The sequence below is a fragment of the Sclerotinia sclerotiorum genome, genomic scaffold (genome assembly GCF_000146945.2).
Source record: "Sclerotinia sclerotiorum 1980 UF-70 scaffold_26 genomic scaffold, whole genome shotgun sequence".
In the NCBI taxonomy this organism is placed as follows: domain Eukaryota; kingdom Fungi; phylum Ascomycota; class Leotiomycetes; order Helotiales; family Sclerotiniaceae; genus Sclerotinia; species Sclerotinia sclerotiorum.
In genome coordinates, this window is record NW_001820810.1 from 124,162 (window position 1) to 139,780 (window position 15,619).

The 15,619-nt window shown below is 41.7% G+C and overlaps 7 protein-coding genes across 7 annotated transcripts; 3 read left to right on the forward strand and 4 right to left on the reverse strand.

Moving 5' to 3' along the window:
- Nucleotides 1-1,949: 1,949 nt before the first annotated feature.
- SS1G_13601 (hypothetical protein) lies at nucleotides 1,950-3,327 on the reverse strand (the record flags this gene model as incomplete). Its single annotated transcript, XM_001585312.1, has 5 exons — nucleotides 1,950-2,016; nucleotides 2,064-2,121; nucleotides 2,489-2,704; nucleotides 2,763-3,035; nucleotides 3,090-3,327. 5 exons carry the CDS (start codon nucleotides 3,325-3,327, stop codon nucleotides 1,950-1,952), a joined length of 852 nt encoding a protein of 283 aa, XP_001585362.1.
- A 1,454-nt stretch (nucleotides 3,328-4,781) lies between these two features.
- SS1G_13602 (predicted protein) lies at nucleotides 4,782-5,053 on the reverse strand (the record flags this gene model as incomplete). Its single annotated transcript, XM_001585313.1, has 2 exons — nucleotides 4,782-4,886; nucleotides 4,994-5,053. 2 exons carry the CDS (start codon nucleotides 5,051-5,053, stop codon nucleotides 4,782-4,784), a joined length of 165 nt encoding a protein of 54 aa, XP_001585363.1.
- Nucleotides 5,054-5,435: 382 nt separating this feature from the next.
- On the reverse strand, nucleotides 5,436-6,273 carry SS1G_13603 (predicted protein; the record flags this gene model as incomplete). Its single annotated transcript, XM_001585314.1, has 3 exons — nucleotides 5,436-5,753; nucleotides 5,805-6,077; nucleotides 6,175-6,273. 3 exons carry the CDS (start codon nucleotides 6,271-6,273, stop codon nucleotides 5,436-5,438), a joined length of 690 nt encoding a protein of 229 aa, XP_001585364.1.
- A 1,607-nt stretch (nucleotides 6,274-7,880) lies between these two features.
- SS1G_13604 (predicted protein) lies at nucleotides 7,881-8,607 on the forward strand (the record flags this gene model as incomplete). Its single annotated transcript, XM_001585315.1, has 3 exons — nucleotides 7,881-7,894; nucleotides 8,009-8,060; nucleotides 8,239-8,607. 3 exons carry the CDS (start codon nucleotides 7,881-7,883, stop codon nucleotides 8,605-8,607), a joined length of 435 nt encoding a protein of 144 aa, XP_001585365.1.
- A 1,540-nt stretch (nucleotides 8,608-10,147) lies between these two features.
- On the forward strand, nucleotides 10,148-10,798 carry SS1G_13605 (predicted protein; the record flags this gene model as incomplete). The annotated part of the gene is made up of 3 exons (XM_001585316.1): nucleotides 10,148-10,225; nucleotides 10,284-10,539; nucleotides 10,779-10,798. 3 exons carry the CDS (start codon nucleotides 10,148-10,150, stop codon nucleotides 10,796-10,798), a joined length of 354 nt encoding a protein of 117 aa, XP_001585366.1.
- A 369-nt stretch (nucleotides 10,799-11,167) lies between these two features.
- SS1G_13606 (hypothetical protein) lies at nucleotides 11,168-13,636 on the reverse strand (the record flags this gene model as incomplete). The annotated part of the gene is made up of 1 exon (XM_001585317.1): nucleotides 11,168-13,636. One exon carries the CDS (start codon nucleotides 13,634-13,636, stop codon nucleotides 11,168-11,170), a length of 2,469 nt encoding a protein of 822 aa, XP_001585367.1.
- Nucleotides 13,637-13,887: 251 nt separating this feature from the next.
- Nucleotides 13,888-14,394, forward strand: SS1G_13607 (predicted protein; the record flags this gene model as incomplete). The annotated part of the gene is made up of 4 exons (XM_001585318.1): nucleotides 13,888-13,895; nucleotides 14,031-14,115; nucleotides 14,216-14,276; nucleotides 14,333-14,394. 4 exons carry the CDS (start codon nucleotides 13,888-13,890, stop codon nucleotides 14,392-14,394), a joined length of 216 nt encoding a protein of 71 aa, XP_001585368.1.
- Between the last annotated feature and the right edge of the window lie 1,225 nt (nucleotides 14,395-15,619).

A 15,619-nucleotide genomic window follows, 5' to 3' on the forward strand; every position in this document is an offset into this window, starting at 1 on the left:
CGTTATTTGACGATCAATGGTTGTTCGAATCACTGACCACTTTGACACTGCAGCTTCAAAGTGCAAGCAAACAAACAAACAAACAAACATTCAAATGTGATGATCTAAAGATCGGATTTGAGTTCATGGCGCTTTCCGCACTCAAGGGTGCTCTAACCTCGGAAAACTTGACAGTTTGGTAACATTATCCGGCACTAGACAAGGCTCTGGATAAGATCTGACTCGCCTTTCACGCTGGCTATGACACGGATAATTTCTCGCCTCTGCTCCATCATCGCTTAGTCATAATGTGAAGAAAAGCGAGAAATGTCCCTCTATAATCCGAAGGGGCGGCATCCACTACAACCGTGAGTTCGTATTATGGTGGAGCTTGTGAAGTGGACTTGCGGGAATTTCAAATATCTTCACATATCAAAACAAAAATATGGACGGAAAATGGCTGGAGAACCTGGATGAAGATCAAGACTAGATCGTATTAGTCGTAGCTTATTTTATTCTGCACGTGCTCAGCCAAAGAGTTCATCCACAACGTCTCAGCCGCACGACCAAACAATTATCAATTGCTTCCCAAAATAACATCAAATCCACTTTGGGCATCACATCGACGGCCTGGTTGTCCAGCATCCAGCATCCAGCTTGCCGTTGCTCCATCTATCCGTTAACCACATTTTGAGATTCGCCGCGATTGCCATTGCTCTTGAATTCAAGGACAAACGGAAAGCCAGCAAGGGCTCTCTTTCAGCTGTCAACATCCATCAAGTGATTTCTTCTCTCTTACAGAAAATTCTTTCCTTTCATAAAATAAACAAGTTCGAAGTATTTTGGTCACTATCCGCTAGATTTCAGTATTGTTAGTATGTATTATTGTTTTTGCTCATGGTAAAAGTTCTCTTGAATCAACCTTATTTCATCAATTCGATATTTATAAATACACAAGCAGTATATTGTGAAAGCTCTCAAATGATAATCCACAATTGCTTCTTCTGAAAACTTTTTTATTTTAATTTCAAAATTCCACTGAATTACAATAAGCTGAAAGTCTAGAAAATTATCTTCATTAAGGTTACTTTCCGAATTTCCGAGCTTTATTTTTTCACCCAACAAACGACTTATGTTAAATCAAGCCGTACTTTGGCTTGAATATGAGCACCGGTCGGTATTGGCCTCTTCATCAACTACCGAAAAAACCTCAGCTGTACATATTTGAGCAATTTATTTTGAAGCGAAACCTATATTGGACGTTCTCACGATCACGGATGGGATACCAACATTCACATATACAAATGTGCTTAGACAAGTCTGCAAGCAAACTAATCCACAAAGTGGTAGGTTTTCATGTGCCTCACGTCCATTCATTCTGGGAACAGAAACTGAACAACTTCGAGGGGGCGAGTGTTGTTAACTTCGCTGCAAAAGATCATCAAGGTAGGAGAATAGGAGCGACAGTTGCTTGTGACTGGAATCCACCAATCCTATCCTAGATAGTTTAGATTTTCAGTCTATACATTTTTGCAAGCTATCACCCATTCAACATGGAAAACTATTTTCCGATAAAAATTCATTCTTCGAATTCCATCGCTGATGCTCCCACATTCCGTTACACATTCGCAAAATCAAATTGAAAAAAACCATATGCAAAGAAACCCAAGGAAAGCCAGTGTATGCATTTGGACTCATTACCGCTGACCCTAATGACAGTTTGTTCAAACTGGTTGTGTGACATGATCATTGGCGTGACCTTGATGCACATCCGCTGGTGGCCATGGGCGGTGGGGAGCTTCATAAAAATACAACAACAAATAATCGAACGCTTCCCAATCAAGCATATCAAGTTCAGAATCATCCATTCTTTCTCTCTCCATTTCCTTCTCTGATCGATCAGAGCTCGCTTGTTTGAAATTCTCTGAAATAGGGCCAATCTAGGTTCTGCACTATATCTGCGAGAATCTTCAAGCCCCGTTTTTAGAACTGATTTGCCCAACATTCCCGACAAACACCACAAGTACCGCACAGTAACTATCACTCGTTAGTGCACACATCGATATGTCAGAGGAAATATTTACGCAGCTGCAGCGGCAATGATTTCATGTCGTTTCGCTCTAGTAAAAGCTGCCAATACACCTGAGAATATCAGAGTGAAAAGCAGCAGCAACATTATGAGAACCCCTATGAGTGGTCTCGAAGTGTTAAGGTTACTTATAAACCACAGAAGATAGACTGGTACAATCAGAAGAAGTAAGATTGCGGCGAGTATTATTAACGTAACCACTACATTGACGCGGTCGGGACTAGAGAGTATTATATTTGAATCTTTCGAATCTGTCTTTTGTTGGAGCTCCTGATCAGTGACCAGAGAGGGTCAGTGGAGCTCATTTGATATGAATGAAGGAAATTTCAGACCGTAGTAGAGAACATATACTGTAATACAGTCAGTACTGCCTGAGTATCTATGTGTATTCATCGCGGATACCCACTCTAGTAACCTTACAAGGCATGAGCTGTGGTATTCCCTCAACTTTTGTGTCCAACCAAGTATTCTCGCGACTAGGCTTAAGGGTTATGAGGTCATCCCGCTTGGCGATATAATCTTGATCTCGCGCACACAGCTGTATCTTGTATTCGAGGTAATTCTTGAATTGGAGGTAATCACTCGTCATTGGCCGATCGAAATTCGCAAAAGTTTGTGCGAAAGTTAGCAGCTCGGCTGCAAAAAACCCCTTATATTAGATCACTTCTTGTGCCTAGCAGCAGATCTGACTGACCGTACTCCTTTATTTTCTTCTCAATCATAGCAAGAAGGTCCTTGTAATCGACACTTTCGGTATGGGCCCTTTCGCGAGAGTAATTTCGATCAGGATACTCGTTCTCGAACCATTCATCTAGATGAGCTAATCGCATTTCGAGAGCTCGCAATTCGTCTTGTTTGTTGAGGAGAAGTCGTGCTTGCAAATGGCCGAACCTCCGATACATCATAAAATCCTCTTTACAGGCGATGACCTCTGCCAGGCGAGGATACCCGTCAGGGCGCAAGTCAACTAAGCATTCGTGATTAGTTCTTGGACATGGCCATAATGCTCCACTCTACTTACTGATATGCGACGTGAATTCGTCCGGTGACTTTCTGTTCTTCAACCCGCGAATATATTCCAAATATCGTTCCGTCTTTTTATCAGGCAATGTGCGTTCAAACTCTTCCTGGGTCATGCCATTAGGCTTAATCGGCTGCAAAGTTACTGGATCAAGGCTAGCGGGAGTACAAAAATGATTGACCTGGCCCGTAGCTACTCCTTTCTCCATGGAGTCTTGATCACTGTTATCAGTAGGCATTATTGTTATTTCTGTAATTCACAAAAGAACGCTTTGGTTGCGATGGGTTGCAAAGAAGGTCGGTTTCAACGGTGGGGCTTTCGATGGTGGAGATCAACGGTGTAGTTCTCGAATAAATTCTCCGAAAGCCACAATGCGTGGGCCTCGTATGCTCAAGGCTTGTATTACCGTCGGCAATGCGTGTCATACAGTACTGGAGTACTTCAATCCAATCCATAGACATCTTCACGGGTATGTGCATGTTTTGGTAAAATCAACGATGTTCATTGGTTTAAGCTACCTAAGTGCGACAGGAAACCAGAAACCTAACCATTAATGTTTTTCATCATGGCGGAGCTTGAGACTGAGACTGAGCTTGCGGCATAGCCGGGAAAGGACCGCAATCATCGTTTGTTGCTAATCTTATCTCCGGCTCGCGAACTCTTGTTGTAATAAAATCATTTGCTCTAACATCATAAATAAATCGAATTGTCACCATGTCAGCACCAAGTCTCATTTGCCCAGTGTTGGCTATCCCATCACTGATAACTATACAAGGTACTTCAGCACTCTTAGTTCGGCTTCTCCACATAACTTTGTCCCCTGGGTGAAATGTCCTACGAGCGGGACGCTAAACACCGTCAGCCATGTATCTGTATGAACTCAGAATGAGATAGTTTTCACGTTTGGTGTATCACTACCCCCATCCTGATTTCGGAAGTACCTGAGGTGCTTTGAAGGCATGTATGGCATTACTGCATGCTTTCCTGTTGTCGATCTTTGGATCAATACTAGATGACTTAGGACTGCGATAGAGTGAAAATCCAGTCTCAGTGTAAGGGTTGAATTTTTACCCTCTTGGATATCAAATCGTATCCAACTGATCCAGCCTATCTAATTTTATGTATTATCAGGCCCAGAAACAAGTCTATGGATCAAAGAATCCGCATGGGGACAGTAGAAAGTTCTAAACTTCTGGTTCTAAAATACCTAGGCGCCTAGAGCTTTCTTGAACAAACCTGGATGGAGAGTTTGAGCAGAATGGCGTTGACTTTGTTCTTATAGACGAACAGGAAGTTAAAAAGGGTGAAATTTTGATTTTAAAGAATGACTCCCCGATTTTTTCATATTTGTGGATGGATTAAAGCCAGTTGTGTATGAATGGTCATGAGATGGTGAATCATAATAGGGACGACAACATTCACAATGAACATGGAAATTGATGACTCCCAAAATAGTTTGGAAGGCAATCTTTCGGGTAATAGGATACTACTCTTCCCTTCTTTATTTGATGTATTCCATCGAAAGGGACATACACATTAGCATTATTATCCATTTAAAATACATGGTCTATCAGTAGCCGGAGGTGGGCACTGCTGGAGATCTTAATTATTTTGGAGGCTTGGCAAAATTGTGGGCCTTGAACTATTCCTTCATTTCACTTCCATTCCAGTGCATTGAATTTTCAGGAGATGTTAATCATTATCAGATTCACCGTGCTCGTTGCTATCTAAAGTTTGCTCTTCGCTTCCAGACAGGTCATCCATATTAATCATACATTTATCAATCTCGCCAAACCCCTATAATCTTTTATAGCCACTCAAACCAGAAAAACACCAAACACTTTCTTCGAGTATTCTATCTCACATGACTGAATATCAGTAGCATGAAGTAACGCCGATATTACATTCATCTCAGTGCATTTATGAGTATGGAAGTGTATAAGTCGACCCGGATTGACAATCATGATGTTATTTGTGCTATTCCGATACCGCTTATTGCACTGTAATGGCTCCCTATCGAAGGGATGGTTGCGAAAATCATAACCAGTAACCGTATCATGATTTGTGCGTCACAGGAGTTTTTTCGTTTCGGTTCACATGTTTTTATACTGCTGATGAAGTGCCCCAACTTCCTGTATCACGAATTTCCCAAGAATCTTTGTCTACATTGATCTAAAGACTTGATTCAGCTTTTCTTTTTGATTGATCTCAAATTAATTCAAAATAAGACTCATCTGCAAACATTAACAACTTCCTGGTCTCACGACACTCATTTGGCAATACATTATTTCAATCGTAAACAGAGCGCGTTGTATTTTACACTCTAACGATCTTTTGTCCAGCTTATCAATCTAGACGTCTATTGCGATGCTTTCTCGCAATCAGGTCCACCTCAGCCACATGTAACTCGTGAATTTCAGTCTTATTCTTTCCATATTCCTGATATCTAACAAAATATGTGTGCCAGGTATACTTGCCGGGCCGTCTCTTAGTGGTAGTTTTTTGTTCACGTCCATCGTGGGGGACGAGATCAGGGCCAGCAATCACAATTGCATCAAGTTTGTCATCTACGTCATCATCCTTTCCCCTGTTCCATATGACATGGGACGAGCGGCAAAACTTGGCGTCTGGACAACGTTCCCTCTTGTAAATTAGGTATGGATTCTAAATTCATATTAGTTGAATTACCAGTTAGAAGGGCAGAGGTTTTATTACTGCTGCATTTCGCTTATTGTAAGCACGCAATTCTTCCGCGGGCGGCGTCGTTTGCCTTCCCACCGCTGACATTTCGACCTTTTCGTCGATGATTCTGTTCTTCTCGGTGGCTGTTTTCTCGGAGGGAGCGCGAAAAGGACTGATGATGATATTTTGAGATTTGGATGGTCTTGGAAAAGGTGTACGGAATTTTGCTAGATGCGAGCAGATTTCTTCACACTTTTGGAAATACAAGTAAGGTGCACTCAGAGAAATATATGTCTGTGGATCTCGCTTTATTGTTTTCTGCCTAGCAATCAGATGACACCTTCGTGGCATGAGACGATAGTAGGACTCCGGAGAAGAATCTCGCATTCATGATCTAGCTTACAAAGGTGTTTGAAGTTTGTAAAAGTGCAAATGTATCAGGTCTCATGAGGACCTTTGAAGGTGAAGTTGATTGTCTTACAATCACCAGGCGCAAGTACATGATGAAAGAAGCTTCATGGAAGCTCAGCCTATCAATGTTTCACTGGCTTTCATATTCGGTTACCTGCAGTTTACCTACTTAATTCCATACCCTTAACTCTGCATTTGCGAAACATGTTCGTTGTTTTGCAGATCGAGAGGCTAAACTTAGAACCTAAAGTTATCATCGAAAATAACCTTAAGGCTGCAATTCTTTGATCGCGCTATAAGAGTTTAGAGGCTTGTTGTTTCAACAGCATCACAATGCACGACGAAAAGGTTTGTGAAATGTTTTCCTCATCATTCTCTTCCGGCAGATTTTTTGTTTGTCTCTGCTCTCAAACACTATCTAGCAATATTTGTCTAGAAAGTAAGCTTTGTCCTTGTTTTCCTACAAGCAAATTTATTGGTAAGGAGTCAACTTCTAGAAGGTCAAACTCCTTTATTCCATAAGTGAGAAACTAGATGTTTGTCTGAATACCTAATAACACACTCTACAGAGTCCTCTCCAAGATTTTCCACCGTTCTGTGTTCATTGCTTTAGGGAAAACAAATAAAATCTACCCAGTCTTGCATTTACCACACCAGAAACAAAACCTTTATCACAATGACAAATTCATCAAACGGTTCAGGCAGCTCAGCACAAAATCCTTGTACTGATAAATATCTTCCAGCGCATTCATCGCCGTATAGTCCATTCGCAGGGAAGACTTTTGAAACTCGGAATATCGTATTCTGGATAGATCCCACAACGCTATCTTCAAGCCAAACACGGACACAATCGGTGCCTGATCAGCAACGTGCGGATACTCTGCTTCCAGTTTCAATTTTTGCTAATCCAGTGAAGTAGTATGAAAAACATGTAATCCTTGCATTTACTCCTACATGTTTCTATCATCCCGGAGGATCGCCTAGACGGTGGAGGACTGATATAGTATCATGCTTTCTAATGGCGTTACAAATAAAATCAATGGGAAGGAATTCAGCAGGCGGCCAGTGTTCTAAGAATTGTGGAAAGATTCTAGTTGGGATCGCGTAGTATCTATTTGGATTGGTCGATAACTTTAGGAATAATAAAAAATCGCTCTGATTCTGCTATGTTGAATTTCGGAAACTCGAGCTATTGTGTTCCTTCTACTGCCATATGATCTCTCAATTGCTTCTCCATCAAACGAGTTGATTTGTCCATACCTCAGTATGCATACCCTGAGATTCCCACATTCATGAACTAAAACTCCATTCCGCGACCAGCATTCCCTGCGAATTTCGAATCCCCTCGCTACCAATGTCTCTACAACCTTATTCATAAGATTCCATTCTCTCCTCCCAAAATGCTATAGAACAGTTGAGCAACAATGAAGTATATTCTGTGAGCTTCGCCGTCTAAAAGAAACAAGCCTTGCAAATCAAGGATAATATTAGCCCCTCAAGTTTTGTGACTGTTAGCTCTGGACAGTAAATTGTGCCCATTACTAACTCATGACATGCCTTTATATGACCGGAAATAGTGCTCGTTCGAAAACAAAATAGTTGTGATGATTGACAGTTCAGAAAGTTAGGATGGACATATAATCCAACGATTAGAAGTTTGGCCTGTACATTAGGGATGATAATGCTGGTTTAAAAAATATGTCTGATGGTGAGTAAAAAGCCAGCCTTCAAACTCTAGACAGATTCATGTTGTATGAGCAAAGAGATTCACCCATATCAAGAGAAAATGAGCAGAGTTAAACGTGCAGTCATAATTAATTCACTAGAAATCTCTTGGGAGTACTTTTCAAGCGCGCAAAATATAGTAGGAAAAAGACTGTAGGTCTTTCCAGACTAAACCAAACAATTTGTCAAAATGTCGTGCTGGCGACCCCGAATCTCCTTGACGGGGCGATCCCGCTATAAATTAGGAAGCCGTTGTTCAGTTGTCCGTTTATCTCCTCTTCAACCGCGCCCCAAAACTTAATTTCAAAAACCCCCAACTAACATATACTAGGTTCCACATCCCGCAGATATATTCGAAGAAGGTACGATGCTCTATTGGACCGGACACAGAGGAACAACTCCGGCACGACCATCTTCATCCCCGTCAAACAACAGAATCAATGACCGAATTTGCGTCACTGTAGTCAAAAAGCACGAACGCGAGACTGTTATCGCTGCACCTCCTCGCGGATCGGATTCGGAAATAAGGGGGGCACCCAGTAGGACTATATCACCTGAAGAGGTGAGCGTGTTTTATAATATACGACTTGAAATCGATGGAACAGAGATTAAAAGGGTCAATGGGAAGGAGTTGAGACGGCCGCATATACGTGATAATTGGTTGGCCAGAAGTGCGGTCAGGAAGGGCTATAGCGGTTAAATTTAAACTGGCGTTGATATATGAGTAGTATGTATTGAACATGTTGATTGGTTTTGGAAGGAGTAGAACCTTTTACAAATTCCCATATTCTTGCAATTTGAGCCGTTAAACTTCTCATTATGACTGACTTGTTTGTCAAAGTAGTTCATTTGTACCTATCTTCAGTAAATTGCCCTAGATTTCTATGGAAGTAATTGAACAGAGAAGGTATCCAATAGTCTAGCCGACACGATTTAAGTTTTCAATGTCCAAAATGATTCGATGTCCGGAATAATTTTAATGCCCCAATTAGATTCATGGGCAAAAGCTTCTCAGTGTCGGAAATACAGTTGCTCTAGCACTTTTTTGTTTTACCCGCTTCCTCTGCATTTGAAATCTGCCACCAATTCTCTCTAATCGCCGCACACAAAACCCAGCTTAAGCAACCGATTTCAAACTTCTTCTTTGTCAAACAGCACCCAACGACGGCATCAACGCACAATCAGAGAGAGCTCAGCAGCCTTTACATCCACAAACAGTTAACCTTGCACAGCTTGACAGAAACCATTCAGTTCACATCCTCTTCTCGTGATTGTGATATTAGAGTGTCACATAGTTATCCCCGCCTCTGAATTATCTATAGCTTATAGCGAACGTGGGAGTTGAAGCTAAAAGTGAAGTGTATGTATGATATCAGGCTTCTTGTGGCAGTTAATATACGACGGGAAAGAATGATGGAAATGGCAACGGAGAAGGTATACTCGTAGAGTTGTATACCGATGAGTATGGGGTGAATGTCGAATTATTTTGCTAATATCGAGGTAAGGGGATTCTGAAGTAGAAAATGACTTCTAAATTTGCGTGTTGTGTAGTGAATATATTAATTAGAATCGGAGCTGGGTCTTGATAAAATTCCAGCATGTGTTTAAATTGTTGAATTCACCTGTCTTCAAAAACTTCTCCGTCAACATCTCTATTAATGATAATACTAAATGCTGGGGAATTTTGCGTTAATGAATTTAGATTCTCCAGTATATACATCAGGACCTTAAGAATACTATTCCGTGATGAGAACAACACCGGATTACTTTCGGTTCTTGCTATCCATCAGGTCTTCGCCGTACATCAAGCAGCTTGTTTGTATACCTACCTAGGTATATTGTGATTAACACATTAAGATAACCCAGATATTGTGTCTAATTTCCCCACAAGCCACCCTGACTAAATAATGAGTCTTCTGAGTATATGTGGTGAATCAATCAAGAAATTGTGCTGTGTGCTAATGAAAAGAAATTTGATTCACAACAAATATTCGATGTGGCATGTATATAAATACACTTGCCTGCTCAATTTCCGTAAACGCAAACACTTCTTCTAGGTATTGAATGAAAAGAAAAGCTAGTATATATATGAAGGTCAGCGGACACCAGTATAGCTTTATCTGTGGTTCTTTACCCATCTCGAGACACTTCCGAACCAAATTCAAAGTCTCCCAATACTCCAAAAACCCCCCTCAACCCTAAATTCACCGTCCATATCAGAACCAGAGTCTCTCATCAAAATGCCGAATTTCAACCAAAAACCCCTAATGGGAAATATCTGTTCCAAAGAATCAGATAACACATCTGTTCTCCCATCCGTCCGTCTAGCCCCTATTCTTCTTATCCACATCTAGACCATCAACTAACTACCCTCAGGATCGTACCAAAGTGACATTCAAGAAAGGCGGCAAGGTTTACTGGACGGGACACGGAGAGATATTAACAATTCCTCTTACATCCAATAGCCCAAATGCACCAGAAGCCAGCAGCACCAATAATAAAAACCGGAACACTTCATCAGAAATCCACGGCGTGCCGAGTGCTACTTTTGCGGATGGAAATGCCGATTTAATTACCGTTAAGGTGAATTCGGGACGCATGAGGGAGACTATTGGACCTGAGAATGGGAAGGGTAATTTTGATATTCGGTTTTGTTATATTATACAATTGGAGAATGGGGAAATGAGGAAGGTAGAGGAGGGGCAGTTGAGAAAAAGATGAAAAGGTGATGAGCTGATGGATTAGCTGGTGGGAATAATGAATAAGATCAGGAGACAACGAAGTGTAATGGATTGTTGATTAGGGTAGAAGTAGTAGACGTTGTTCGTTTCACTAGATATAATTCTGATAAGGATGATATCATCATCCTAGCGGCATCGGAGAAGGAATAGATAACTTCGCGAAAGAATCTTAGGTCAATTTACTCATTCACTGCATTATCATGAGTGGTGGTAATTTCCAAGGAAAACTCAAAGAAAGCGTTTGATGTTTCCAGTGAGTCAATAGGTAATCTGAAAACACAGGGGTTTGGCAGGATTGAAGATATATGACTGGTGATGACGGAGTAGACACAAAGAGCAAACTCCTATAGCAATCGAGCCTAGATGGGAAAACATAGATCTATCTTTCATGGATTCATCATTCATCATCCATGAATGCAATATTGAAAATAGTGAAAAGAGTGAAAAGAGCGAAAAGAGTGAAAAGACAACATCAATTCAGAATGATACAACTATCGTACATATGCCATAATCAAATAATTAAAGTCTCCCTGTCAATCGCCATCTAGCATATCGCTTCATGCGCCAACGTTTAATTCTCAGAAACCTCACATTGGCTCGGTGGCGAATATATTTTGCCGCATCTGGATCAGGGAACATTTTTGTTCCTGGCAGACAATCATTGATTTCAGCCAGCATCTCCTCCAAGCTCAGGGGATTCAAAGTTCGAGCACGTCGATTCGCTTTAACATTGGATCTTCCCGGCCCATATAGAATTATCAAGCGATCAACAACTGCTCTCTTAATTGCATCTGGTTCAATCTCTACACCAACATGGTGAAGTTCTCGCAGAAATAAAATGCCATTCGTGATGTTGTATGTAGTTTTTTTGTTGATACTTGCAAGACCTGGAACATTTGGCGATGGACTGACTAATGCTCGTTGAAAGCCCCATTCCACAATGGCCCTCTGTAAACTGGATGGGAAGAGACGCTTAAGAGGATGTTGTTGGTGCAATGGGGATACCAAGTCATCTGAAACCTGTGTGCGATCTCGGATCCGCAGATAATTAATACCTGGTAGAAGATTATGATTTCTTGAGCCGTACCAGGAAGCTAAAAACATACACAAATTGTGTAAATCTTTTTCGCGTCCAAGCATTCCTAGTCGTCTAATGATTTCAATCCAATGGTGCACTGGAACTGAAGAACCGGATATCATGATACCAGTTAGAATTTTGGTCGCCATAGTTACATCATCAATTTTGTTGTGCCTACGATCTGCCACCGGTCGCCGACCGCGCCGACGTGGCCGCAATAGTTGCCGCAGAATACACGATATGGAACCTGGCTTCGCTGGTACACGATTCATCCGCATTTCGGTTAAAGTCTTCAGCACAGCATTCCATTGGTGTCTGATTACGCATATCCTAAGATGTATGTTGTAAACATCAAAATCAGGAGTTCTGCTTCCGACTAATCGTATGGCCATGGTTCGCTGAAATTCCTTTAGTTGTCCCCTGGCTGCATAAGAAGCCAAGAGCTTCTCCTGAAGTATCCAATCGTCAAGTGCTGCAGGATGCTGGTCACTATTCAACAAGGCGTTCAGCAATTCGTGATTTTCCTCTCTGGCAAAAGTTTCCACTGCCTTGACAAACTTCGATTGACCGGGAGATATACCAAGTTCTGCGAGCTGGTGAAGCCTCTTGATAATGGCTTTGCTGTTCGAATCCCGCAGAGCAATAGACTGGAACGACAAAGGTCCAATTTCCCTGACTCCAAGCGCGTGAATGGACTGTATGGATACATCCAATGGCACCCATGTTGTAGCAAGCCATCGAGCTCCTAATTCATCATCATATTTCTTGGGCTTTATGTGGAAGACCTCACCATGGATGAGGTTCATCATCTCTCTGGATATACTTCGAGTGACTTTAAGCTCATGCTCCAGAGCAGGGGGTAATGATAATCCTACATGTACCAGACTGCGAGCGACCCTGAGAGCTAGTGGGCTTTTAAATCTTGTCAAATGTCGAATCAAATCTTCGGCAGGTCTAGCAGATTTTGGAAAGTCTGTTTTCTGAAAGAGCGAGAAATGCCATTTGTATGCAGATGCGTATTCTCTCTGATGATAAAATGGTACCATAATGCTGGAGTACGAGACATGAAATTTACTTGCTTCATAAATTTTTCGGAGAGCTTCAATATCCCCTTTAAGTGTAATCACTTTGAAACATAACTTCTCAAAAGCTTTAGCATGCGGCGGATGCCCCACAATTAGTTTTCGATGCCATTGAAATGCTTCGGCACCTCTATCATTCATTAGAAGATGATACATGAGTCTCATGTAAAGTCCATTCCAGCGTTGGCCAGTTTGTTGAAGTAGGTCATCTGCATATTGAATGATGCTTTCAAGCACAGCTTCATCATATAGACCTAAATCGACAAATGCTCCCCACATCGTCCAAGATGCCATGCCTTCAACCGGTAATTGAATGTTCCTGGTACGTATCGCTTCCCAGATAATCCTCACCCCCTCGATACCATAAATTCGTCGCCTGTGCACTAAAAGTACCGCCCACAATTCCATGTCGTTCTCATAAACTGGATTATCTACTAATCGTACTCCGTCCTCGTGAGGCGTTTTGGAAACCCTTGATTCATATTCGAGTTCGTGAGGTGTAAAGTAATCTTTCCATCTTTTGTATTCCTTGGTAGTCATCGATTCCGTATCGGCGTGAGGCACAATTGCGCGGGAGCCATTCGAGACTCTCTTTGACATGACATGGCGGATAGGTGGTTTCACGGAATCTGAGCTATCAAACTGTGTGCCATGTTGAAGTGCAGCTTCAAACCCAATGCCCAGACTTGCGTAGTTTCGATTGCATTTTCTACCAACACTATCATATCGAATTTCTGTGGGCAGCGGGGTATGCGTCGCGCGTACTAGATATCGAAGGAGATTCAATGATGAATATCTAGAAATGAGTCGTTTTAATGCAGGGCGCATTATGATGCACCGTCCCTCAAGATTTCGGTCAAAGACTTATGCAGATCCATCACTGCCACTAAAAGTATCGCATGCTTCGTAAAAGTTTGGTTGGAAACTGTCATTATCCAAAATATTCTGGCTCCGTGGAAAGTTGAGATGAGCTTAGTCAGCAACACTAGCGTGAGTTTCAATCCGAGCTTCCTACGAATTCAACATCGAACCATTTCCTCGAATACCATCCAAACCGTAACGTTTCGAATACAGACACAATGGCTGGGTAAGTCATAATCCCAAGCTGTTACACAGAACTATGACTTTTGGGGGAAAGGCTGCGGAGAACATATTTTGCCCTACTCCAGCCGCGGTCGAAGACCTCAAGAATAACCATTTACTGACTACAACCAAAATTTAGCTACAAGCTCCGCGAGAACCGCGTCCCTTACTACCAGGCGCTCTTCCAAGAAGGTGCTAAGAAACACATTCGTCAATGGAACCAAGTACGTGCATTGCCTCTCTGTTCTGCGGCATTGGGAGGGGTGGGGGTTGAAAATACCCACGGCTATCTCGACTAGAGTACAAATCTAACAAGTTCTGCAGACTTCTAGAAGCAGGGTCCTGCTCTACCCATACTATGTCGCCCTTTGGGGAGGTTTTGCTGGTATGTGTGACATTGAGGAAGAGGCGCAAACGTTTTGACTGATAATGGCATAATAGGATCCATGTACATGATGACGCGAATGGTTTTTGGACACAAGACTTGGTTCGGCAAGGGATAGAGGTTGCGAATGAGACGATGGGATTTGTGAATGTTTGGGGAATCGAGAGGACGAGGCATACATTGAAGCCTAAGAATAGTTCAAATTCATTATACCTCGAATACTTTACGGACATTTACCATGAAATGCCACAAGCCACTGTTCCTGATGAGATATGAACTTTCTCAGGCCCATGTCAAGGATGACACCATCAAAAGAAGGGACTCTAGCAATCTTGTGGAATTCCGCTTTTCTGTTCTTCATTTGATCGTCTAATTTACGGAAGATTGGCCCTCCTACACAGTAATAAAGTGCCCCAACACAAGCGTGTGTGAGACTTTCAAGTCTCAATTCGACTACACTTACTTTGAATGCATACTTAACTCCATCGAAACAGCACTTCCTTATGATCACACTTATTATCAAATCCCTCTCGGATGAATGGGAGATGGGAGGTGAATGGCCGACTATACAGTATACTTCCCAGCAACTAAAGTTATTCCTCCAAAACACTCACAAACGTATTGTTTATATTCATTCATTCAATGAAATAAATCATAATAATTCAATCACCAGTCAGTTCAGTCCCACCCACACTACTATTACTACCTATTACAATAACACAAAAGTACCTATATAAGACTTACATAAACCTCATGTTCGCAAACTAGAAGGCTTCATCCAAGCGCGCTACACTTTCTCTTCCGTAGCCATACAATCATACATACTCGAGTACACCATAAAGATATTTCCTACTTACCATTACCATCTCAACATCACTCCAGTCTTGAAAATGGATACCCCCACGATTCCAGCCTCTACACAATCAAACCCACGTTCCCGAGGTCGTGAATATACCATTGATCTTCCAATCTTTCAATCTATCGCCTACGTCCCCGCCACGCATGAATCAATAATACCTCTCATACTCAAGCCCGTAAAGTTAATAAAAAGATCGTGCTGTCTACGCCATCAGGTATGGTATGATCCAAACTCACTTGTGGCAGATATTACTCAACATTTTCTTTTTCTTTTGTATATGGTTTTGATTTGATTTGATTTAATTTAATTTAACTTATCCATTCTCCGCTACAACTACAAATAAGTGCCCATCCATATCCGCACGCCATGGTATATATCGACAATCTTGCTTTTTTCGTTTTAAAATCTCCCAGTTATCATCTCGCCCGGCTCCCATTGTACCAGTACATATCCTACAACCAAAATCTCAACTAGCGTCAGCTCT